This window comes from Mesoplodon densirostris, chromosome 5 (assembly GCF_025265405.1).
Source record: "Mesoplodon densirostris isolate mMesDen1 chromosome 5, mMesDen1 primary haplotype, whole genome shotgun sequence".
Taxonomy (NCBI): Eukaryota; Metazoa; Chordata; class Mammalia; order Artiodactyla; family Ziphiidae; genus Mesoplodon; species Mesoplodon densirostris.
The window spans coordinates 82,051,884-82,079,211 of NC_082665.1; the positions used below are offsets into that span (position 1 = coordinate 82,051,884).

The 27,328-nt window shown below is 41.7% G+C and overlaps 1 protein-coding gene and 1 non-coding gene across 3 annotated transcripts in view; both read right to left on the reverse strand.

Annotated features, from left to right (window-relative positions):
* VEPH1 (ventricular zone expressed PH domain containing 1) overlaps positions 1-27,328 on the reverse strand; it is a 212,218-nt gene that overhangs the window by 99,679 nt on the left and 85,211 nt on the right. For both annotated transcript variants that reach the window (XM_060099986.1, XM_060099985.1), the window contains exon 6: positions 11,810-12,030. In XM_060099986.1, coding sequence (XP_059955969.1) covers positions 11,810-12,030 — 221 coding nt within the window. The remainder of the gene's footprint in view (positions 1-11,809; positions 12,031-27,328) is intronic.
* On the reverse strand, positions 7,395-7,501 carry LOC132491515 (U6 spliceosomal RNA). Its single transcript, XR_009532724.1, has one exon. It is a non-coding gene; the product is annotated as a U6 spliceosomal RNA (small nuclear RNA).

Below are 27,328 nucleotides of genomic sequence, written 5' to 3' on the forward strand. Positions count from 1 at the left end.
TTGGTCCTTGGGCAGTTCACTGCTCTCACTAAGCTGGGAGATGAGACTATAAAGCTGGCAGAGGTGGAGAGATTGGCAGCCTCTCCTCCTGGCTCCTTAAATCAAAGAAAAATAATATTAGTTAACTTTTGATGAGCTTGGCTTATGATCCCATGCCCAGGATATGTATCCTGCAGAGTTGAGCTTGTTAGAGGAGAAGTAGGAGAATATGATGGACCAAATCCACATAGGAGTCCTAAATTCTTAGGATGTTATGTTCCCTACTCTTCAGCAGTTTCTTGGGTCATCAATCATCATAAGAATGACAGAGATGATCCCCCAACTCCACAGCACTGTCATTTGTTTTGGAACTGAAATGAGTAATGCCTCTGGAAAAGCTAAACTTGAACACTAAGGGAAAGGACAATGTTGAATCCAAATTCTTGGTATTCTCTTCTGCCCCTGACTGCCTCAGTGCACAAGAGCAGAGACCAGCAGGTGCTCAGTTATATGGGCACCAGAATATAGAACTTGCTGAAATGAAATGACTCCATGGTTTATTTCATTCACAACAAGATTCTTTTTAGGGGCTTCGAAAGGAGAGCGTGACGGGGAAATAGACTGAATATTGCCTTCCAGGGAAAAGATCTAGGTTTATGACTCCAATCTCCTGTTTGTTAGTGACAGGCAAATCTCTTTATGACTTTTCTATTATCTAAAAATGGGATCAATGATACTGTATCACCAGAATGCTGAAAACATTATAGAAGATAATGGATTTGACAGTGTAGCCCAATACAGAATGGGCATGAAAATGTCAAATAGTAAAACCCTAGGGCTTCCCTGGTGGCGCAGTGGTTGAGAGTCCGCCTGCCGATGCAGGGGACACGGGTTCGTGCCTCGGTCCGGGAAGATCCCACGTGCCGTGGAGCGGCTGGGCCCGTGAGCCATGGCCGCTGAGCCTGCGCTTCCGGAGCCTGTGCTCCGCGACGGGAGAGGCCGCAGCAGTGAGAGGCCTGCGTACCGCACACACACACACACAAAAACCCTAGGTAGCTACTGCCCAATGTGGACATTTGATACCGAAAGAAGGCAGCTTGTACAGGTGATACCAAACCTGGAAGATAAGCTTCTTCTTTTTCTAAGCCAGGAAGGACCATATAGTCCCTCCTACCTCTGCAGCATCCTAAAGACTGTGGACTATAGGAGAGCGAACCTCCCTACTGTGTGAGCATACAAGGACTGGGATATAGAAATGGTCGATTTTTTAAAAATCTCTGTACTTCAAGGATGAATTCTGAGCAATTGCAGGCATGGAGAGAGAACGTTCTGCTAATAGAACAAAAGTTTAAAAGTCCTGATAGGAGGAAGTGATCACTCTAATACAGATGCTCAGTCATTTGTTCTCTTTTCATTTAACCAACACGAGAAGGAATGGGACACAGAAAAAGATCAGCAAAAAGTGCAAAGCCTCTGCCCTTGCTGCTCAAAGTGAGGTTGCTGGACCAGCAGAATCAGCATCACCTTAGAGGTTGTTGGAGATGCAGAATCTCGGGCTCTATCCCAGACCTGCCGAATCAGAGTGTGCACTTTAACCCAATCCCCAGGTGTTCCAATGCATATTCAAGTTTGAGAAGCACTGGCCCAAGCACTGAAAGAACAGAATCTGAAGCAGACCAGGGCAGAGGCACTTTCCCTTAATCAAGCAAAGCTGCCGAGGGTTTCACTAATTCTGTAGTGAGGTGAGACTTAATAAACTGTGTGTGGGACTTCTCTGGTGGCAGAGAGGTTAAGAATCCATCTGCCAATGCAGGGGACATGGGTTTGATCCCTGGTCCGGGAAGATCCCACATGCCATGGAGCAACTAAGCCTGCACTCTAGAGCCCGTGCTCTGCAACAAGAGGAACCACCACGATGAGAAGCCCGCACGCTGCAAAGAAGAGTGGCCCCCGCTCGCCACAGCCAGAGAAAGCCCGCACGCAGCAACGAAGACCCAACACAGCTAAGTAAATAAGTAAGTAAATAAATAACTGTGTGTTATTTGGAGTTGGAGTGTGGTAAACTGTATGCAGTCCCCTCACATTCCATAGCTTTATCCTTCTCAAGCCTTCCAGGGTCTTTATCAGTTCTGAGGTAAAGGTACCGTTGCACTTTTTGCCCCTGACAGATACTGGTTCAGATGGACCCAGAATTATTCATCAAGGTTCCTGAGCCTAGAATGGGCAGACCTGGTGAGCGGCAGCCTTACCAGAAGGCTGACAGATCCTAATAAACTGTCATCTGGATGTGGCACAAGTTACAAAAGCACTTTGAAAATTATAAAAGAGTACAAAAATGTAACATAGTAATATAATCAGAACACTCTGAATCAGGGGTGAGAATTGTAGAGACAACACGCTCCTCCTTTTCCAGGCTAACTTTTTTTCTGGGAATGTGAGCAGGTAATAGGGGCTGGCCACGAGGATTAAGGAGAGGGTATCTGCTATGAAATGCAACCACTGGGAAGAGGGAAAAAGGTAAGACGCCGTCACTCACCATCGTTTAATACTGGAAGAGCAGGGCAATGGTTAAGTTATCCTTTGTGATACATCCCCTCAGCCGGTCTGCCCATTAGTGAAGCAGGCCCTCTGCCATCTCCATTTCACAGATGGAGAAGCTGAGACACAGAGACATCGACTAATTTACTGAAGATCAACGAGTAAACCCAGCCTTAAACTTAAGTATCCACCTCCAGGGTTCACCTGCTTCATACCCTCTTGCCCCTGCCTCTCAGGAGGTGTTTCCTTCAGTTTGCCTTTGACTCTGCCACAGGAAGAAGCAATACATATTTTGGGACTGGTGATAGCACAGTAACCAACAAGAATTATTATATGCTAATGTCGCCGAGTAACATCCTGTGGGAACACACCAGAACAGAGTTGACATATAATCACTGAGCAACCCTTCACAGAGGTCTGAAAAATAAATTCTGGTGTCCCCTTTAACAAAAACTGAAAGGTGTTCAAAACTCAGGAAACAGCACGCAAATAGCAACTTCAGAGTTCATTTATGATGGATACCATAAAGGAACAGGGAGCTTTTGGGGAATGAAAATAGCAAACAGCTGGGTCATCAGGGTCAAGTAGACTGGTTTTTTTTTTGTTTGTTTGTTTGTTTTGCAGTACATGGGCCTCTCACGTTGCGGAGCACAGGCTCCGGACGCACAGGCTCAGCGGCCATGGCTCACGGGCCCAGCCGCTCCGCGGCATGTGGGATCTTCCCGGACCGGGGCACGAACCCGTGTCCCCTGCACCGGCAGGCGGACTCTCAACCACTGCGCCACCAGGGAAGCCCAAGTAGAACTGTTTTATCCTCAGCTGTCACCCTTCCCACAAGGGGCTGTCTAGGATCAAGTCCCTCTCACCTCTCCTCCCACAGCACAGGTTTTCCTTTCCTCCAGGCTAAAGCTCTGCTGTTCCCTGTCTTGTCTGAAAGGGGAAGCCAAACCGCAGAAGCCTGATGAAAAGCTATTTTCTCTTGTGTGTCCTGTGTTTTGAACACAGCTGTGTTACAGGGAAGGGGCCTGCCCCCCGCCCCCCGGCAAAGGTGTGATTGTGCCTCTCACACTCCGGGCAGGGCTGTCCACACTGGCAGAGCCAGCCCCTCTGCGGCCTTGCGCTCCCTGGGGCTGCTTCATCGGCTCCAAAGCTGGTAATGCTGTCTCCCACCTACCTCTCTTGCTGATAAACGAATTCCTGAAATACCTTTCCAGGCCTTCGCATCACCATAAATGCTGCTTTAAGGAAGGACAAATGGTGGAAGTAAATTAACAGCAGATGGAACGTAAATGGTACCACATGACAGACTTCTTCAGTAAGAAGAGGGGCAAAAAACCGAAGCCCTTCCTTCCCTACACATGGAGGAGTAACAAGAACCACAGCTACTGCCACAAATGGTTGTTCCGGTTTTCTTTTTATACAAGTGACCACCCTAGACCTCCCTAGATTGAAAACATATACATGTTTTTTATGAAAACTCTGGTTACCTTGGTGGGGTGAAATTGCGTTCAGCTTTTCCTAAGCAGGGGGCAACACTGACCAGAACATCACATGTTTTTAATTATGGTCCTGAATCTCCTTATGTACATTTTTCGAGCCAACAGTTGCTCTCAAAGAATCAATTTCTCTTTGTATAAACATGTCTTGCCTAAAAAAGTGGGAGCTCTTGTAAGAACTTTTAAGACTCTGTTTTCCTTCCACAGTGCATAGGCTCTGAATATTAGCTCTCTCAAGTTTGGGGGAGACTGGAGGGTAAACAGAAAGATACCTAGCACTTCAGCGCAGGACTTCAGGTGTGGAGGAGTGGAGAGGCAATGTGAGTTGTAGCAGGGCAAAAGAGAGAAGGTCACCATGGGCATGGGTGGGTGGGGAAGACCTCCTGGGGAAGGGATACCAAACTGGAGTCCTGGATAAGAGCAGCCTTCAGTGGGAAGAGAGGCACAAAGAAGGCATTCTATTGATAGAAGGTAATAATAAAGGTTAGTGTGGTATCACTTTGGGGAGGAACAGGCAAGTCACCCCTGACATTCCTTTAAAATTCCTTTATTAATGAAGTACTGTGAATACTGTAAATCTTGTCCACGCTACAATCTGAGATACACTGGACTACACTAAAGGAAGAAATGAAAGAAAACTATGAGCTGATGTCTGGGCAATTACACTATTGCCCCTCGAAGAATTACCATGAACCTAGAGGTGAGTAGGGGTTGGGTAAAGAATTTTACTTTGGGGACTTCCCTGGTGGCACAGTGGTTGAGAATCCGCCTGCCAATGCAGGGGACACGGGTTCGAGCCCTGGTCCGGGAAGATCCCACGTGCCGTGGGGCAACTAAGCCCGTGCTCCACAACTACTGAGTCTGCGCTCTAGAGCCCGCGAGCCACAACTACTGAGCCCATGCGCCTAGAGCCCGTGCTCTGCAACAAGAGAAGCCACTGCAATGAGAAGCCAGAGCACCGCAATGAAGAGCAGCCCCCGCTCAATGCAACTAGAGAAAGCCCACGCACAGCAACGAAGACCCAACGCATCCAAAAAAAAAAAAAAATTCAAAAAAAAAATTTTACTTTGTTCTGGCCCATCCACAAAGTTTTCTCCACTATGCTTTAGTATGAAGCCTCTGTAATCCTAATATATATTAAAAGACGTTGTCGTTGTGATGATGTAACAATATAACATAGTAAAAGCTCCCAGAGCTGAACCCATCACATGGTAGGAGCTGGGTAAAAGCTTGATCAGACTCAGAAACATGGCCTTCTCTGAAAAGCTGGAGAGAAGAACCTGGCTCCCTGCTCTCTGCAGTTTGGCTGTGGACTCGGTAAAGAGCCATCACTCCTAAACTCTCGGGCTGTGCCTTCAGAGACTGTGTATCACACCAGGGTTGGGTTCTGATGTGATTCCCAGATGTCAAGATGGGAACCCTGGAATGACAGGTTGCAAAGGGTCTCACAGTTGGAAAAGGGCCTCTGCAGTCCATGTTGCTTTGCTATACATTCCAGACACACATTGACTCAAATCCCCTGTTCATCCACTTCTTTGATGTTCAATGCATGAAATTTAGAATAAACCAAAACTCTGGGGTGACTCCAAGGAGGGGAGATGTCCTGGAGTCCTTTCCTTGTGAACATAATCTCCTTATTCTATCGTCCCTTCATTCTCTCCCACATACTATTGTTTCATTTCCTTCCCTCCACTGTGTCACTGCTTTCCATTTACAGGTTTCCCCCCCTATTTGAGCATTCCTATGACACATTTCCTAAGCTGAAATGGGTATAAGGCAAAGAAGCAATTACCTTTTTTTGTAAAAGTGAAAATCCTCTTTGGATTTCTTTCCATTAGCAAAAACAGATACAATTGGCCCTCCATATCCCCCCTTCCGCATCCTCGGATTCAACCAACCACAGAATGAATTCTGATCTGCAATTGGTTGAAACTGAGGATGTGGAACTAGCCTGTACAGGGGCTAACTGCGCTACACCATTTTATAAAAGGGACTCGAGGATCGATGGATTGATGGCTTTTGGTATCCGAGGGGTCCTGGAATCAAGACGACTGTACTAATGTAGGTCTTTCCTCAAAGCAAAGGGGCGTAAAGTGAACTTTTGAAAAGTGAGGGATACCTGTATCCCGAAATCAGATTTAAACCTACCGAATAGGTTTTGACTATATTTTACCTTCCATTGCCTACCTCTCACCTCCCACCTGATTCTTAAAAACAAAGAATAAACACAGTCTCACCACTACTATCACCATCACCACCAAAACAACCAAAGAACATACACCCATTTAATCAAGCCAGAGGTTAATGCTTTGTGTTAAAACTTTTCTTAAAGGTAACTTTCTCCCCCATGACTTCGATGGCTTTGGCTAGGGTATGAAAGCTGGATCTGAGGGAACTGTGACGCCTCCAGGCCTGGGACTTAGGGCTGGGTCAGGTGCCCTTTCTCCTTTCCCTCTGCTTTCCCCTTGTGCCTTCTTCCTGGCCCCTCTTTCTCCCTACCTTTTCTCATTTCTCCTATTTACCTCCCCACCCCTGCTTTCTTTTCACAATTTCCATCCCTCAAACCTTCCATCCCTAGTTGGGGTCAAGCCTAACCTCCTACTAAGACCACCTGTGGCAAACTGTCCCCTATTCTGATGGTGCCTGATTAGAGCAGCCTCCCTGGCACCACATGCATTGGCAAAGGCGTCTTCTAGTCCAACGATCACTGACTGCTCAGCCAGCACACAGCTGCCAGGAGCCACCCTCTCTTTCCCCAACTTCCCATGGGTCCTGGCAAGCGAATGGTTCAATGGTTAGTGGCCACCCAGCAGGCTACTTAGAGCTCATACAGTTGTGAAAGGTATAGAGCTTTTCTCCTATCTTGACACCCTCTCTTTTTAATTTAAAAAATTTTTTGTATTAATTTTTTTTTTTTTTTTTTGTGGTACGCGGGCCTCTCACTGTTGTGGCCTCTCCCGTTGTGGAGCACAGGCTCCGGACGCGCAGGCTCAGCGACCATGGCTCATGGGCCCAGCTGCTCCGCGGCACGTGGGATCCTCCCGTACCGGGGCACGAACCCGTGTCCCCTGCATCGGCAGGCAGACTCCCAACCACTGTGCCACCAGGGAAGCCCTGTATTAATTTTTATTGGAGTACATTTGATTTACAATGTTGTGTTAGTTTCTGCTGTACAGCAAAGTGAATCAGTTATACACGTACATATATCCACTCTTTTTCAGATTCTTTTCCCATATAGGTCATTACAGAGTATTGAGTAGAGTTCCCTGTGCTATACAGCAGGTTCTTATCAGTTATCTATTTTACATATAGTAGTGCGTTTATGTCAATCCCAATCTCCCAGTTTTTCCCTCCCACCCCTTCCCCCTTGGTAACCATAAGAAAAATAGGGAACGCTTCATGAATTTGCATGTCATCCTTGAGTAGGGACCATACTAACCTTCTCTGTATCGTTCCAATTTTAGCATATGTGCTGCCAAAGCAAGCACCACCCTCTCTTTTTTAATCCACAATTGCTGTTATCTTTCTTTTGCTTCTCCAGAATTAATTTCAAAATCTAAATGTTTTGCACGGCTGTCCTGTTAGTCAGCCTCTGGTGGTTTACTATTTAGATAAAAACATTCATCCTGAAATACAGGAACAAGAAAAGTGCAAGTGTGCTTACCTGGTGCATCAAATAAAAAATCACCTGGTTAATTCAGTCATCTGGCGCAAAGGAGGCTCCTGTTTCCTCCAGTTTTTCATTCTCTCTAGGATGCTAATTGTTTTTCTTTTGATAGTCTTGTAATTTTGGCCTGAAGTCTAAAATCTGGCCTGCTGGGCTATGTGTCGGATTTGTAAATTAGATGACATCTGTTTTGAATTTAATCCATCTTTAATTTTCTTTTGAGCTCTCTTCCCTTATTCATTTCCCCTTCAATTGTAAGGATCAGACTTTGCTGGATGCTTTAGACAAAAGTGTGGACCTTTCTGCTTTGTGGGGCACAGATTAAAATTACTGAAGCTAAATGGTCACAATGAAGGCTATTCAGAGAAAAGATGTGGGGAGAGAAGCCTAGCAACCATCCTAGAGAGGATGAGCAGCTAATACAAAAGCCTGGCTGTCCACACCAGCCTTTTTGAGATTCCCACCGAATACTTAAAATCGATTAGAAGGAGACTGACAGAGAGGGTTGAAACGGGTGAAGTGTTTTGAATTGAGAGAGGCTGAGGTGGTGGCGATGGTGATGGTGTTGGTGTATGTGAAGGGAGTGGTGACCTTTCATCTCTTCACATTTACTTTTTTCTTTTCTTTTTCCCCAGAAAAATAATAAACGGAGGAGAAATGCATTTTCCTAATGCAGACTCATATTTTGACAGTGAGACCTCATTATTTTCTCCTGTCTACATATCGCCTAAATTCTTCTTTTCATGTGGAAGTTGTTTATTGCTAACTGGATTGGGCCTGCTTATTAAGAATCATTTTTCCTGTCAGAAAGCCTAAGGTAACACCCTTGTATAACATGTTTTTCCTTTATACAGACCCTTTTTCACACATATAATCTCATGGAGAGTCAATTGGCCTCTTGAAACTTTGCCTGTGTAGAGGCAAGAAAGAATGGATAGACTACTGGCCAGCATACGTGCCCGAGCTTTCACATCTGACGTACACACCAGTCACCACTGGAAGAAGAAATGAGTAGGCTAGCTGAGCACAGAATGTAAAGTGGCTCCCCTGAACACCAGCTGTAGAAGCTCTAAACTGAATTTCCCCACATCACGAAAATTGGCCAACAGTGACTTTGTGCTTGCACATAGATGACAAATCATCCCTTCATGATGCTGGCTTTGGATTTTTTGGATGCTGCCATGTGTAGGCTGCTGCTAGGCAGGTCATGGGGTCTGTGTAAATGCTGTTTTTAAATGGAATACGTAAATGGTTCTCAACTGGGGGTGATTTTTATCTCTAAGGGGACATTTAGCAGTGTCTGGAGACATTCTTGGTTGTCACAGCTGAGGGGGAGGGTTGCTACTAGCATCTGGTGGGCAGAGGCTGGGGAAGCTCGTAAGTACTGTAGAATGCACAGAACAGCTCCACAACCAAGAATTATCTAGCCCAAATGTCAATAGCACCAAAATTAGAAAACCTGGTATTACAGGCATCTATACTAGACATTGAACTAGGCAGCAACAGATTTTTATATGCTCAATCAAAACTGTGGTGTTGAGAGAAAAGGGCACTTGCTATCTGGCTTCCTCAGATGAATAGCTATTGTTGACTTTGATGACCATCTTGGCCATAAAATATTCTCTGTGTGGAGTGGGCCAAGAGGTCCTCCAGATGGGCTCCCCTCCTGCTACATCTTTTCTTGGTTATCAGCATCCTCTTCCATATGTATGTGGTCACTCAAGCTAGGTATCTTTGGGTTTTCATTCACTCTCCTCCCCTTCTCCTTACCCCACCTCTCACCAATAATCGATTCTTCCTAATTCCAAGCTCTCTCACTATAAAGATCTGTCCTGACTTCTTAGGTTCCCCACCTCTGATTTAGCCCAGGCCTCGCTCACCATGGAGGGAGCCTACTGCTAAACCCCCAGTAATAGCATCCTGGCCACTCTCTCTCTTGCCAGCCTGCAGCTCCAGCCAAATCCATTCAGGGCTGCACCATGTCAGCCGCTTCCTCATCCACCTAGTCCTTTAGTGAAGAAATATTTATTGAGTGCCCACTATCTGCTAGTTACTGTGCTAGAACAGTGTTCATTCCCTGGATTAAAATCTTTCCAAGCCGCCATGTTGCTTACAGGACAAACTCCTTGCTTCTCTGAGAATCTGCCTTTGACCTAACTTTTCAGTTTACTCTCCCACCCTCCACTGATGTATTCACTCCAGCCACGATGAACGAATTGCTTTTCGTTAGTCTGGGTCACACACTCTTAAGCTCTTTTATCTTTGCATGTGAGGAGTGTCCTTTCTATTTGGAGTATCCTTTCAACGCTTATCTGGGGAACTTTCATTCATCCTGTGCAACTTAATCTGGTACCTACGCAGATGCCTGGCACATGGAAGCTACTCAATAAACATGGAATGAACTTAAATTTCACCTTCGTTGTGAAATATTCTTCGTTTCCCTGGCTGTATGTCTCTCATGCTCCACAGCCTGCTATATGCACTTCCATTAATCCTGTCACATGCACTGACTGTGAACCCTTTGAGGAACGGTATTTTATGTCTTATGTTTTGTTTTATATCTCTTGGGACCTCCAGGCTCTGTGCCATGCTGGACATAAAGTGGACCCTTGTGACTAAATGTTCACTATTCTGTAAGGATGGCTTCTTGTGTTTTTGGAATGCTGTTTCAGGCTGAAAATGATATGCATCATTTGTTAGCCCCAAAACTCACAAAACCTGATGCTAGTCTCAAATGTGCCTTGCCCCTTCTCCATAACTGAATACCTTCCAGTGCATAGGATCTGAAATTTGAGTCCATCTTTTATCACTTAGTTACTGTGTAACCTTGGGAAGAGATTTAACCAGTCTCTGAGCCTTTGTTTCTTCTTCTATAAAATAGGAATAATGATAATTGCCCTTCTTACCCCTTAGGGTGATCATGAGAATCAAATGAGATGATGAATTTGAAAGTACTTTGTGACTTCTAAGGTCATAAAACTTTCCAAGTGCCTCCTTATTCAAAATGTAGCAAAACATAATAAAACCCCTCCCTCAATCCTGCATGGTCTTTATTTTTTTCCACAAACTTCTTGAAAGGACCAGATTTGTTTATTGTATCCACCCTTTCCCTTCAACCCCAGGCATCCTGTTTTATGTCCAGCCATACCACTGGCAGCTCACTCACTACAATCATCAATAATTTTCTAATTGCTAATATCTGTGGACACTTTTCTGTCCTTCCTTCATTTGACCTGACTCCAGTCTGCCTCTGCCTGAGATGTTCTCTGCACTGGGGCCAGAGTGAGCTTCCTGAAACATGGATTCTGATCATATCTTAACATGTAAAAACCCACCATGATTCCTCACAGCCTCCAGGATAAAATTCAAACTCCTTAAGAAGGTCTGTCATGTCCTGCATCATCTGGTCGCTGCCTACCACTTCATCAGTATTACCTAATGTCGCTCTCCTTATTACACACACCCTAGCCAGACAAAATGACTTCTGTTTCCAGAAAGTGCTGTGCTCTTTCACATGCTGCCCCAAAGCCAGCCTGGTACAATCTGGTCATCTTTCAAGACTTGGTTCAAAATATCACCTCTTTTGGGAAGTATTCCCTGATCTCAGCTTCCCATTCCTCTCCATTCCATGCAGAAGTAGGTACCCCCATCTCTGTGTTCCCCAAACTCCTTGACAGCATCATAATCAGCATAATCTTCCCACTATTCTCTAATTACCCACTCAATATTTACCTCCTTGCTAGATAATGAGCTCTTTGGGTAAAGGAACATGTTTTATCTCTCAATATGTCTAGCTTTTGGCATGGTTCCTGGTATAGAGTAAGCAACTGTTAAATACTTGTTAAATAAATAAACAAGTTCTATAAACATTATTATTTGCACTACATTCTTATTTCTTTACCGTATTTTTTACACTTTTTTTAGGATTGTTTTGGTTACATTCTGGTTTTCACAGATTTAGAAAAAATTCTGGCAAATGTCATAATTTATTCAGAAGTTACTCTATGTTGAGATAGTGAGTTTGGCTTTCTTTGGGAACTTTTATGCTTACAAAAGAAAACATAGCCTTTTGTGCTATGTCTCAGTGGGTTCACAACAGATCCTGAGGTACCCAGGGATCCCTGCTCACCTGTCACTTCTGGCCTTGGTGGTTTCCAGTTGTCGCGTAAGGAGCTTGGCAATGGCAGTGAAGCTGTTGCTCATGCGGAAGATGTCTCTGCTCTGAGGGCCCAGGATGGAGGAGAAGGTGTCTGTGATGCTCTTAATCTCCAGCAGGAGAATATGGTGAAACGAGTGCTCCATGCTGGCCAGCTGACTCACCAGGAACGGCAAGCAGCTCCTGGCTCTCTCCTGCCAAGAACAATGGAGAATGTGTACAATTGTTGGTGGGGATAGAAACTGCTGCAGCCACTATGGAAAATAGTACGGCAGTTCCTCTGAAAATAGAACTACCCTATGATCCAGTAATCCCACTTCTGGGAATCTATCCAAAGGAAACGAAGTCATTATCTCAGAGATATCTGCACTGCCATGTTCATAGAAGCATTATGTACAACAGCCAAGACATGGAAGCAACCTAAGTGTTCACTGACACATGAATGGATAAAGACAATATGGCATATAAGTATGGAATGAAACGTTATTCAGCCACAAAAAAGAAGGAAATCCTGACATTTGTGATTACATGGATGAATCTGGAGGGCATTATGCTAAGTAAAACAAGCCAGACAGAGAAAGACAAATACTTTATGGTATCTCTTATGTGTAGAATCTAAAAAAAAAAAGGTCAAACCCAAAAAACAGAGGCTAGAGAAGTGGTTGCCAAGGACTAGTGGCGGGGGGGAATAGGGAAAAGTTGGTAAAGTGTATAAACATTCAGTTATAAGATGAATAGGGTCTGAGTATCTAACGTATAACATAGTGACCATAGTTGATAACACTGTATCATGTAATTGAAATTTGCTAAAACATATGGGATAATGGATGGGTTAATTAACTTGATAGGGGGGAATCCTTTCTCAATGTATATGTATATCAAATCATTTGTTGTACACTTTAAATATCTTATCATTTTCCTTGTCAATTATACTTTAATAAAGCTGGGGTGGTGGTGTGGGGAAGAACGATGAAGAACTAAGGTCTATATTAAAAAAAAAAAGTCAGAGTCCCATGACCTGCAGATGACAATTCTATGGGGAATTTACTTAGAGAGCTAGCTGAAGCTAACAATGTTTCATTCATCATGCCTCTTAATTGGCTTCTTTGAGGTTTTAACTTTTTTCCTGATTTCCAAGACAATTTAAAAAAAATAAATAAAACCTTTTCCCTGTTACTCCTTTCTTAAAAATATGTAGTCTCATGAGCCTATCTTGCCAGGTCCAAATCTCTCAACCATTGTTAATGATCTGACCACCACATTCACCCTTCCCAACTCTGCTTCCTCCTTGGGCCAAGCCTCTATGCCTATGACTCACTAACTCCACGCAGACAGGGGAGGCCTGATCAACGGCACCCCCCATCCATCTGCCTATCAGATGATGCCATGTACCATAATGGTATACCTCCTCTCCACAGGACATCCTCCCTCATTTGTTCACTTTAAGCATTTGTCAGCATGTTACAGATTTTAGGTGCCTGGTCGAATGAGTAGATTCTAGTATTCAGCTTTAATCAAGTTAACTCTCACAGTTGACTTAAATACGTTCCTTCAAAAAATTGAAGATGAAGAACAGCATGAATAACTCAGGTGTGAGTGAATAACAAGAAAATGGCTTAGCTGACTGGTCTCCTGTACCTATGAGAACTCCTCATCAGTCATATTATGAGGTGACATGATTTAATCCAACATGACTGGAAGTTAGCTAAAAAAATTCAAAATTATCAAGCACGTTATTTGAAATGTAGATTTGTGCCCAATATAAATAATGATATACCATTAATAAATAAAAATAATTAAAATATTCTTATTTTATCTTTAACTGCTCTTTTAAAATCTTATTTTTTAATGTATTTTAAAACTTTTATAATGGTAGTATAATAGAACATACGTATAATTATAAATAAATATATATTGGAGGCTGATGATCAAAATCCTTTTAAGTGATAGGTGTGCAGGTGTAAATTACTCTTCTAGCTAGGAATTCCCCTGTCCCCTTTGTTCTAGCATTTGGGGCCTTTATTTCTTTCAAGATGTAACTTCTCTCTCCTCCATGAAGCCATTCCCAATGACCTCTTCTGTCTGAATTTTCACCATATTATCAACTCTTTTTAAAAATCTTTTTCGTACTTGTTTGCATTTGATCATTTGTTTACTCGTGCTTTTATTGCATGCCTGTAATATGTCTGTGCTAGACACTAGAAGACAAAGGTGAATGAGAAGTGGTCTCTGCCTTTAAGGGACCCACAATCTCCCCTTCCATGTATAATTCCCTAACGGTTACATGAACCACTCAAGTCTCCTAAAGGGGCCACTTCTCATACATCAATCATCAGCCCGGCACAGAACTGAGCCTGTAGTGTCTACACTTGGTGTGTATGTCTTGATTCACTGAGTTAAGCAAACCTTATATGCCAAGGCATGACTTTACAAATAAAGGTATGTAGTTGCAAAAGAATTCTGTACTTTAAAAGAAATATTTATTACAGAACAGATTGCAGTAGTGAACTTCCCTAGTCTTTAATACTTAACTTGTTTTTCAAAGAGTCCATGTACAATTGCACTGGAACACATCTCTTGGAGAAGGGGGTACATCTCCTATCAATCCCTTAATAAGTATTTGTTAAGAACCCCTAGGGCACAGTGCTCTGTCTGGATATGTGGGACTAAGGCTAGTAATTCAGTGAGCTGGACAGCTAATTGAAGAGATATTTACTCATTGAAGGATAACAATATTAGAGGAATGAAAAATACACACCATTGGAACAAGTTCCTTGATAGCCCATGTTATACTTTGGCTCATATAATTGTCAGGTTGCAGAAGGACACCTAAGTACTCTTGAGTCTAATATTTTTTTCAACATAGATGCTTTCATTCACGCAAGGGCTCTGTATGTGAATTCACGGTGTGCAATGTATCACAGGGACATTTTCCCTTCCTCATTTCAAGGCAAAAGCTGGATGTACGGGTCCCTACCCTGCACCAGACACTCTTTTAGAAGCTAGGAACACAGCACTGAAGGAAAAAGATAATCTCTGCCATGATAATGAGGCAGACAGACAATAAACAAAATCCATGTGTAAAATACAGAGTGTGTTGGATGGAGAAATGTACCTCAAAGGAAGATGAGGCAGAATAGGGAGACCCACGGAGGGGGGTTAATGTTAAATAGCGCAGTCAGGTCAGATTTCACAGAGAATATTACATATGAATTCAGCAAGATTTTAGGATCTAAACCCCATAGTCTCAGTAACCACAGAAAACAGTTACAGCAAAAAGTGTCCTGATTGACAAAGGGAGGTTGGAAGAGATAAGAAAAGGGACACGGGAGATGTGGCACTTTACTATGGAGAATGCGATTTCAAATTTCAAGTAACTTCCTCAGCTTCAGCTTCAGGTTCTTCTTTAGCAGTTTTTTTAGTCAGTCCACAAACATTTCATTTGCTTACCTAAGAGGTGTCCCTACGGTTTCATTAAGAGCCCTTTTTTGAAAGCACATGTCTTCCTAAAGGTGAGGATGGCTGTGTGAGTATTTGCTGAAATCAACACAATTCTGGATGATTTTCTGGCAGCCAAATTGAGCTGAAGGGAAAATTAATCACAGCGTGGGAACAAGAAAAGTTATAACTGCTCTGGAACTAACACATAAAGCCTAGCCAACGTCACATCGTTTGTTCTGAAAACTTGGAGCATGCCCATTTACCTCACAGGGGTAACAGATGTGATTCTGGATTAGAAAGTGGGATGTTAGGGTAAGAAGGGGTTTAGGAGATTCTGATTTCTTTCTTGGCTCCACAATATTTCATCTCTGGGGACCAGTGACTGCATTTTTCTGCTTTCAGTCATCCCACCGTGGGGACAGGGTCAGCAGCACCTGTGTGCCTTAATGGTAAGCTCGACCTCATCCCTTCTGACATAAATTGATTATTTAATATTAAAATAATAACAGCTGACCCACTAATCACCAAGCCTATTCTATACGATTTTTATGTATTTATTCATGCAATCCTCCCAATAATACTGTGATCACTGCCATTTTATAAGAAGGAAACTGAGGCACAGATGGAGGACTCACTCACTCAGGTCACACTGCCCTCCGTGTCTCTAAAGCTGTGTCTTCTCTGGCTATACTTCCATCCCTCCCGCCCCAAATCCCAAACCCACCCTTGCACATATTTTCCCACTCCTTTTTCCTATCTCTTGTTCATCATCAGTTATAGGATCCTTTTCACTTTATTTTGATTAAGTGGTGTAAATATCATAAATACTCTGTAAATACAAAATAGACCAGCAGGTCTCAAACTTTTTGGTCTCAGGAACTTTTTACTGTCTTAAAAATTATAGAAGACACCAAAGAGTTTTTGTTCATCTGAGTTATATATATTGATATTTACCATTTATTAAGTTAAATAAAAGAAATTTCAAAAAATGTCTCGAGGGCTTTCCTGGTGTCACAGTGGTTGGGAGTCCACCTGCCAATGCAGGGGACACAGGTTCGTGCCCCGGTCTGGGAAGATCCCACATGCCGCAGAGCGGCTGGGCCGGTGAGCCATGGCTGCTGAGCCTGCACGTCCAGAGCCTGTGCTCTGCAATGGGAGAGGCCACAACAGTGAGAGGTCCGTGTACCGCAAAAAAAAAAAAAAAAAAAAGTCTGGAGACATTTTTGGTTGTCACTGCTGGGGGTGTTATGGGGGACAAGCTGGTAGTATCTACTGGGTAGAGGCTGGAGATGCTGCTAAACATCCTACAGTGCATAGGACAGCCCCCTCCCAGAAACCAAATATCAAAATATTTGGCTCATACATAGAGAATCCTAAAGATGCTACCAGAAAACTACTAGAGCTAATCAATGAATTTGGTAAAGTAGCAGGATACAAAATTAATGCACAGAAATCTCTGGCATTCCTATACACTAATGATGAAAAATCTGAAAGTGAAATCAAGAAAACACTCCCATTTACCATTGCAACAAAAAGAATAAAATAGCTAGGAATAAACCTACCTAAGGAGACAAAAGACCTGTATGCAGAAAATTATAAGACACTGATGAAAGAAATTAAAGATGATACAAATATATGGAGAGATATACCATGTTCTTGGATTGGAAGAATCAACATTATGAAAATAACTCTACTACCCAAAGCAATCTACAGATTCAATCAATCCCTATCAAACTACCAATGGCATTTTTCACAGAACTAGAACAAAAAATTTCACAATTTGTATGGAAACACAAAAGACCCCGAATAGCCAAAGCAATCTTGAGAATGAAAAATGGAGCTGGAGGAATCAGGCTCCCTGACTTCAGACTATACTACAAAGCTACAGTAACCAAGACAGTATGGTACTGGCACAAAAACAGAAATAGAGATCAATGGAACAGGATAGAAAGCCCAGAGGTAAACCCACGCACATATGGTCACCTTATCTTTGATAAAGGAGGCAGGAATGTACAGTGGAGAAAGGACAGCCTCTTCAATAAGTGGTGCTGGGAAAACTGGACAGGTACTTGTAAAAATATGAGATTAGATCACTCCCTAACACCATACACAAAAATAAGTTCAGAATGGATTAAAGACCTAAATGTAAGGCCAGAAACTATCAAACTCTTAGAGGAAAACATAGGCAGAACATTCTATGAAATAAATCACAGCAAGATCCTTTTTGACCCACCTCCTAGAGAAATGGAAATAAAAACAAAAATAAACAAATGGGACCTAATGAAACTTCAAAGCTTTTGCACAGCAAAGGAAACCATAAACAAGACCAAAAGACAACCCTCAGAATGGGAGAAAATATTTGCAAATGAAGCTACTGACAAAGGATTAATCTCCAAAATTTATAAGTAGCTCATGCAGCTCAATAACAAAAAAAAACAAACAACCCAATCCAAAAATGGGCAGAAGACCTAAATAGACATTTCTCCAAAGAAGATATACAGACTGCCAACAAACACATGAAAGAATGCTCAACATCATTAAACATTAGAGAAATGCAAATCAAAACTACAGTGAGATATCATCTCACACCAGTCAGAATGGCCATCATCAAAAAATCTAGAAACAATAAATGCTGGAGAGGGTGTGGAGAAAAGGGAACCCTCCTGCACTCTTGGTGGGAAGGTAAACTGATACAGCCACTATGGAGAACAGTACAGAGGTCTCTTAAAAAACTAAAAATAGAACTACCATATGACCCAGCAATCCCACTACTGGGCATATACCCTGAGAAAACCATAATTCAAAAAGGGTCATGTACCACAATGTTCACTGCAGCTCTATTTCCAATAGCCCGGAGATGGAAACAACCTAAGTGTCCATCATAGGATGAATGGATAAAGAAGATGTGGCACATATATACAATGGAATATTACTCAGCCATAAAAAGAAACGAAATTAAGCTATTTGTAATGAGGTGGATAGACCTAGAGTCTGTCATACAGAGTGAAGTAAGTCAGAAAGAGAAAGACAAATACCGTATGCTAACACATATATATGGAATTAAAAAAAAATGTCATGAAGAACCTAGGGGTAAAACGGGAATAAAGACACAGACCTACTTGAGAATGGACTTGAGGATATGGGGAGGGGGAAGGGTAAGCTGTGACAAAGCGAGAGAGAGGCATGGACATATATACACTACCAAATGTAAGGTAGAGAGCTAGTGGGAAGCAGCCACATAGCACAGGGAGATCAGCTCGGTGCTTTGTGACCGCCTGGAGGGGTGGGTTAGGGAGGGTGGGAGGGAGGGAGACGCAAGAGGGAAGGGATATGGGAACAGATGTATATGTATAACTGATTCACTTTGTTATAAAGCAGAAACTAACACACCATTGTGAAGCAATTATACTGCAATAAAGTTGTAAAAAAAAATTTGGCTCAAAATATCAACAGGGCCAACCTAAGTTAAGTGAAACTGGCTTTTTGTTTGTTTGGCTTCTTCCCTGCAAACCTGTGGTGATGAAGAAGTCGATGAGTACATTTTTGTGCCACTGTCTTGATCTGTGCTAAGGCACTGGCAGTTTTACCCATCACCGCTTTTGTCCTTTCAGTGCAAATGTCAACACAGTGAAAAAGGTCAGTGATGTGTGAGTATTAGTGTGAAAATAGCTTGGATCTCGCAGATCCCCTGAAGGGGTCTCAGGGGTCCATGGACCGCACTGAGAATTGATGAACTAGAATCAAGGGTCAGCAAACTGTTTCTGTAAAGAATCAGAGAGTAAATATTTTTGGCTTTATGGGCCATGTGGTATCTGTTATGGGAAAACAGCTACAGACAATAAGTAAATGAATAGGTGTGGCTGGATTTGGGTCACAGGCAGTGATTTGCCTTGGTCATACCATTCATTTTTTTTGTGTTATTCATTTTGTTTGTAAAATACTGCTACTACTATCTCATAAAATGCTTCTGTTATTCTTTGTTAGGATAACAGAATGTAAATCAGAAAGTAGCCAAAAATGAAAATGTGGGTGCCTGGTTATGGTGATGATTGTTTCCCTCTATTAAGCATCCACTGTGTCCCAGGTACTTGGCATCTGCTTCCTCACTTAATCCTCATGACAACCTTGCAAAATGGTAAGAGGATGAAGATACTGATAAGAGGGCCAATCACTGGACCAAGATTACACTGGTAATACGAGTCTTGGTAGCACAGACAAGAATGAATCAAGATCTGCCTGATTTCAGAGTTTGAATATTTCCACTTTGGCTAGGCTGAAAAAGATGGCTTAGTGCAGCCCTGTCTGCTGCTACCTTCCTGTCTTCCACTCACAGCAGGTATCAGCAAGTGATTTCAGCATTCTCTGCTGAACTTTCCCAAGACCCTTTCTCAACACTATGCTCCTTGTGAGAGCGTCTCAACCCTGGCTGTATGTTAGAATCACCTGCGAAGCTTCTAGAACAATTCTAATGCCCCAAAATTCCCCTCTCCCCGCCACCCCCGTTTCTATTTAATTTCATTGTGATGGGTGGGGTCCAGGCAGAGGAATTTTTAAAACCTCTCAAGTAATTCTAATATAGAGCCAGGGCTGAGAATCACTAGTGTATATAGAGTCCCAAATCTCTGAAAGTTTGAGAATTTGCTGATTTTAGGAAATGTGGATTTGGTCCTAAAATCCACACTTTTCTCTCTGTCCTTTATCAATTTACAAAAGAGTTAAAGAAAATAATTTATTTTGCTGCCTGAATGAAAAGATTTTATTTACTGGGCATCTGTTATTCTTGCTTTTTTACTGGGCCATTTCATTGTTATTTTTTCATAATTCAACTCTTAGACGTCTCCACACACCAAAAAGACACTTGCAAGGGGCATTAGGAATGTAAATCAAAGGAGCTTATTGTTAATGCTTTCTCAGTGAAGCTTTGCCAGGGAGACCCTAGCCTTTACTTAGGAGCCCTCAGAAGCCTGAGTGAGGCCAGCAATTGCTTGGTGGTGTATTTATTCCATGAGCCTCTTTCCTAATGATGGTGGGGTTACTAGCTTCAGAGCAAGAGTTGAAGGATTAGTATGGGCCCCTCCTCCACCTCAATTCCCTGGCTTCACGAAACTCTAGAGAAGGGGAGCCAACTCTTTCTGATTGGTCCTGGGATTTTCCTGGTTTTGGCACTGAAGGTCCCAAATCCTGGGAAACCCTTCAATCGAGGGCAAATTGGGACAGTTGGGCACCCTACTCTGGAGTCTGTGAGAAGGTGGGAAATTATTTCAGCTCAGAGGACTCTGCTAGACAGCCTCACACTGCTGGTGAATGTGATGATATATCACTGTCTGTCTCTCTATGTATATGTGTATGTGTGTGTGTTGTGTGTATGTGTGTGTTTGTGTACACAGAGTCGATTATTATTATTCATAGTAGCTATGTTCTATAAAGTCACTTCAAACACTGAATTAGCAAATACTGAAGCATTGCTTCTAGAGCAAATATAGAGGTAGGTTCCTGAAAGTCTCCGGTCACACATTTTCATCAACTGATCAATACATAACCTTGTTTTATGTGTGTTTCTATCTAAAGATGTCTTCAGATGAATGGATAAAGAAGATGTGGTACATATATACAATGGAATATTACTCACCCATGAAAAGGAACGAAATTGGGTCACTTATAGAGACATGGATGGGCCTAGAGACTGTCATAAGAGTGAAGTAAGTCAGAAAGAGAAAAACAAACATTGTATATTAATGCATATGTGTGGAATCTAGAAAAATGGTACAGATGAACTGGTTTGCAAGGTAGAAACAGAGACACAGATGTAGAGAACAAATGTATGGACACCAAGGGGGGAAAGCTGGGGGGGATGGTGGTGGGATGAATTAGGAGATTGTGATAGACATATATACACTAGTATGCATAAAATAGATAACTAAGAAGGACCTGCTATATAAAAAAATAGTAAAGTAAAATTCAAAAGAAAAAAAATAAAGATGTCTTAATTGATACAGATCATTAATTCATTAAAATTGAACTCACAGCTAACAGCGCTATAACTCATGCCTGAATGCAGCCTACATAACACACAAATTTTCTCCATAAGGTGCATCACAGCCTTCTCACACTTGGGAACACTAGAGAGCACTTCAGCACTAAACTTGTGGACATTTTAAGCAATGAAGTCACCAACAAAGAGCACAAAGATTAGACTGTGGCACTAAATAGACCACGAGAAGAACAGACACTTATTTACAGAGAGAGGGGAACTGAAACAAGAAGGCAGAGCATTGCCTTGTTCAACCCCAGCTGGGAACCTGTGCAGTGGGCACCATTCTGTGCATGTCTGTGAGTGACCTCACAAGCACCTCGAGTATTGATTTGGGGTTACAAACACAGTTTAGAGACTAGGGTGAATTTTGTGAATATAAAATCAGTGAGGTCGATAGAAAGATAGATAGATATCAATAGACAGACAGATAGACACGTAGATAGGTGGATCGATTAATCAATCTTGGATCTTTGTGGACCTCCTATAAAAGAAAATTATTTTCTTTTACCTTCTGGTCAGAATTGAAAGATATTCCAAACTGCTGGGCCTGACTTTCCATTCAGCCATCAGGAATGTGAGCTCAGCTTAACCAGGTCATATGGAGTTTGTTTTGAGTTTAAGTCTCCAGCTCATCTTGTCAGTTTCTTTCCTTCTACTTTTCACCACAGGCAGATTCTCTCCTTGCCTTTAAACTAATCGAAACGTTCTTTCCTTAGTAAGTTACTATATATCCGAATCCACATATGCTCTGTTTTTCACCCACATAATAATTCTTTTCCCCACCACAGATGGATTTGTATATATGACCCAACTTGGGTGTGCAGATTGAAGGCTGGCGACAGCCATTTGCGTTTTGCTTGCAACTCAATTGTTTTTTGTTCTTTATTTTTAACAAAACAACCTCAGAATTTATTTAAAAATTGGTAAAACTTCAGGGAAAAATAGATCAATGAATATTTGTAGTTGGAGATTTTAATATACTTCTCTCAAAATTGATAGTTAAAGCAAGTAACACACAAGTAGATATATCAAAGACCTAACCATATAATTAATACATTTGAGCTATTAGAAATATTTTTTCAATCCTGAACTAAATAGGATGCACATTCTTGTACACCTTAATTGAACACAATATTGTAAATCAACTTCAAAAAAATAGTATGCACATTCTCTTTGAGTATGACTGGAACAACAACTCAGTTATTTACAGCAGAATATGAAAAACATGGTAACATGACATATTCTAAAATCCTTTTTTTCCTTTTTTGATTCTTCACAGAAAAAAAAAAAAAGGAAAAAAAAGATGTTAGAATAATGCCATTCTTTTTAAAGAAGGGATCCATTTGGTTTGGAACACTGAATGAAGCTCTCCCTGAATGAGAATTGTAATTATGAGAAAGCCAAAGGAGAAACTTATCTGTAAATCCTTTTTTAATAGATTCTGATATGCTCGGTAAGACATTTATGAAGTGGTGTTCATGTTGGAGATACTGAGATACGCCTTCTTCTCGGAGCTATCTGTGGCTAGGGGTTGTTGCCATTTTAAAAGACCATCCTTAAAATTGTTTTCTCTTCTTCCATCTCCTTTAGCAACCCAGTTTCCATCAGAAACAGATGTCTTCCATTAGGGCAGACTGTTGGCTACTGGAAGCCCTTCCTCCCCTTCTCTTCCTTGTACCCTCCCACACGTCTTTAAACCATTTCAAACGTCACCTCTTCTGTGAAGTCCTCCTGAACTCTTCCAGCCAAAGTTGCTTGCACCTATCTCTATGTTCCTCAGACCTCTGGCTGTATCTTCATGAGAGCCCTGACATCCGTGCCTGCAATTTCTGTGTCATTGTCACCTTTCCCGGTGTGCCCCTCAAAGGCTGGACATGTCATGTTCATCTTTTTACCTTCGATGCTTAATGTGTTGCCTGACATAAAGTTTATTATTGAAAATCACCACCAACACCCTAACACTCCTGACACGGCTCTGGAACCATGAGGTGGGGAAACAGGATTTGTTAAATCTTCCTACCTCCTTTTGGGGAATGGCTGTACTGATAGATTTTTTTGGTATGGCTGGACTTATGTTAAGAAAAACATGAGATGATTTTGGGCCTGGTGTTTTTATTAGCTGTATAACTTTGGGCATCTTATTTAACCACTTTGAGCCTCAGTTTCTTCATCTATAAATTGGAGCTAGCAATTCAGTGGTAGATATTTTTGCTTGCCTATCAGTAGTCATATCTCATCCTACCACCTTCTTTCTTATTGGTAAAATCTCCATCCTGCCATAACGTGAAAATGACAGCTATTCAATTCCTCAGCCTCCTTTGTAACTAGGGGATGGGTATATGAGTTTATCCTGGGCATTTGGACTTGAGGTGAAGTTTTCTGGGGTGAGAGATTGATGGAAAAGCTTTTTCTCCCAAATGAGAAGAGAGACGTGGAAGGACACATGCCTTTTCTTTAATCAGACGTTGCTGTGTCTACATCATGTGCTGCTGGATCTGTGGCAGCCATCTTACAAGCATGAGGGGACATACTTATGGGGCCAAGTCAATATACTGGGGAGGTGGAGAGAAAGAGCCTTGTCACCAAGGGTTTTTGATGACATTTTGGAATTTTTTTTTTTTTTTTTTTTTCAGTATGCGGGCCTCTCACTGTTGTGGCCTCCCCCGTTGCGGAGCACAGGCTCCGGACGCGCAGGCTCCGGACGCGCAGGCTCAGTGGCCATGGCTCACGGGCCCAGCCGCTCCGCGGCATATGGGATCCTCCCAGACCGGGGCACGAACCCGTATCCCCTGCATCGGCAGGCGGACTCTCAACCACTTGCGCCACCAGGGAGGCCCGACATTTTGGAATTTTTGAAGGGACTTGGACCCATCAAGTCTTGCAGACTTCTTAAATGAGATAATAAATATTCTTATTATTGAAGCTGGCTTTAGTTTGATATGCTATTAACAAACTCAGCTGACACAAATTCTTCAAGACTTTGTTATTAGGAATAATGAGATAATACCTATAAAGGACCTGGCATAGAGCAAATGGTTTTAAAAAATGGTAGCAATCAATTGTTATTACAAGTATTATTCTTAATAAGATGTGATTATACTAGAAATGTCAATGAGTTAAAAAATAAGCCATTTAGTAGAGGCCTATTGTTTTATTATATTATTGTTGTCGATGCCAGCCATACTATTTGGCACATAGTAAATGTTTAATGGTTTTTGTTTTTTTTTTTTGCGATATGCGGGCCTCTCACTGTTGTGGCCTCTCCTGTTGCGGAGCACAGGCTCCGGACGCGCAGGCTCAGCGGCCATGGCTCACGGGCCCAGCCGCTCCGCGGCATGTGGGATCTTCCCGGACCGGGGCACGAACCCCTGTCCCCTGCATCGGCAGGCGGACTCTCAACCACTGCGCCACCAGGGAAGCCCTAATGGGTTTTTTTTTGACATTATAGAATATGTGCTGCACATGAAAGAATATGTATAAACATATTTAAGTAATGAAACAGAACACTGGCAATACCATTGAAAGCACCAGTGTGCCCCTCCCTTGTGCTTCTCTCTTTCTCTCTCTGAATACCTCCTCTGCAGAGAAATCAATATCAGGTTTTAAAAGTCATTTTTAAACAGTGGGAGTCCCTTTGAAACATGTAAAGTTTTACTTACTGGTGATGTATGACTCCTGGTCCTATTCTACTGGAAGACTTTTGGTTCCTCCTATTCTGTTGTCTGTTCAGAGTTTGAGATTTTAACCTCTAAAATAAAAGTTTAAAGATTCTATTGACTGTTGAGTTTATAGCCACTCTTTTTAGAAATTCCAAATGACTGAGTCCAGTTCATTAGAGACCTGCTTTTCTGTTGGATTTAACTGGTCTGTCTGTGCAATGTGAAAAGTTTCTCCATCCCAGCCCCTGCTCAGTCCTCTCTGAACCGCACCCACCCTGATGATTTATAGCTCTTTCTGAGACACCTTCTAGCAGCAGCCTAAGTTGTTCCACTACCTAAAATTTCCCCTTGAAACAATGAGTGTTTGGCTTTCCAGAGGCTCCCTTTACTGCTTGGAAAGTAGAATTGGTGAGTAAGACACTAGCAGGGCAAACAAAAAGAGTATTGGCTGTTTGAGTTGTTGATAAGTGTGAGAGATTTTCTTTGGATACATATTCCCAGAGCAAGTTTCGCCCTCAGAGAACAGAAAGGTGGCAGTCCCATGGAAAGCCCTCCCAGCTGAGCAGAAGCGGGTGGTGGTGTGGTGGTCACAGAGTGTGCTCAGAAGCTCCTTCCTGTGTTTGAATCCTGGCACTGCCACCAGGCAGTCATGGACCTTGGGCAAATCACTTAACTCTCCATGGCTCAGCTTATAAAACAGGTTAACGGGCCTGCCTCATACAGTGGTTGTGAAGATTCAGTGAGTTAAAAACAAAGCATTCAGAACAATGCCTGGCACAGGGAAATGCTAAGTAAACATTAGCTATTATTGTTTCAGTGTCGAAAATCCTAAATGTAAATGCAGACATATCTAAATTATCACCAAAACTAAAATAAGCTGTCTCAGAAGCCATATATTCCCTTAATTTTTCTGAGTTAACTTATTTTGTGAATTGATAAAGGTTTGGAAGTTCTAGAAATGTCCAAAACCCCAATACCCGCTCAGTAAGCAAATATGGGCCACTGTTTCAGTAACCTGCGGAAAGGTTTACCTAGAAGTGAAATTTGCTCAACATTTTACCAAGAAAGCCTATTTCTCTTTTTTAAAAAGTCACATGATTAAGTCAAAAGACTATATAACTTAAGGTTTTCTTAGTGACTTGAATCCTCATGATCTATCAATAGCTAGATCTTTTTCTCTTTGCAATTATTTCCCAGTCTTTCTCAATTTTTTCCTGTATCTGAAGCAAAAATATTCTACAGTTATAACATTTTCAATCCCCCAAAAAGTCACCGTTATTGAAGTAGACAAGGCAGTAATGGTCCAGTAAAATAAAGTCATCCAGTAATCTATAAATTCCAAGATAATTGTACAGTTAATAAATTTTACTCTTTAAAAATTATGCTACCCCCAGACAAGGATATGCTCTTCTAGCCTGAAAATACTAGCACAAAAATATACGCAAAATGCTTGCACAGTAAGTAGGCATCAAATGCTGTTAGTTTATCATGTTCAAAAGCTAAGATTCGATATATTTTTTTAAATAGAACATTGAGGGAGCAAGCTGCCTGAAATCCTTTTTTGTGGAACGAAGTAGAGAATATATAAACAAAAACATTGTTAATGTCTCCTTAGGCAGATAATCCTCCAATTTTGAGCTGATTTTTAAAATAGCATTCCAAAAAGTCATATTTCTCAATTCTTTCTTCTATCCTCTGATCATGCCTCAATTTTCTTTATATCAGCTTGGAGTTAATTGAACATATTTTTCTTCCCATTGATAAACAAAGGTCTATTATAATTTAAACAGATTTACATATTCTAAATGATCATTTAATCCAATGTAAAGGGAATAAGTTCCCATCCTTTCCTTATTATTTTTGATTTAGTTTGCATGATTTCAGGAACACACAGTTTCTGTGGGCACATGGGAGAGTAATAAATCATGCCTAGTAAAACAATACTTAGGCAAAACAATTAAAAAAAATAAGTCCCAGTAATAAAATTTAAGAAGCAGCTGATGAAAACAGATGTATCCTTTGTTTTGAATGAACCTCAAATTTTGTAACATGGCAAAAATTAAGGCTCTACTGGACTCAGTTCAACTCTGTGCATTAGGCATAGAATGCTAAAGTAAACCCCGTCCTTGTAAAAAAAACAAAACAAAAAAATACAAGGTATAATTTTTGTACTTATAAAGCAATTATGGCTTTTATTTAAATGTTGAACTTACTATGTCTTCCTGAAAGAGAGGTTTCAATGAAGTTGACTTAGGATTTACAGCAGAAATCAGAGAATGTGAAAGGTAGCTTACTTTTATGTCTTGCTATTTGAGACAATAATGTAACCAAATAAATTATGTTTTTAGTATGATTGAA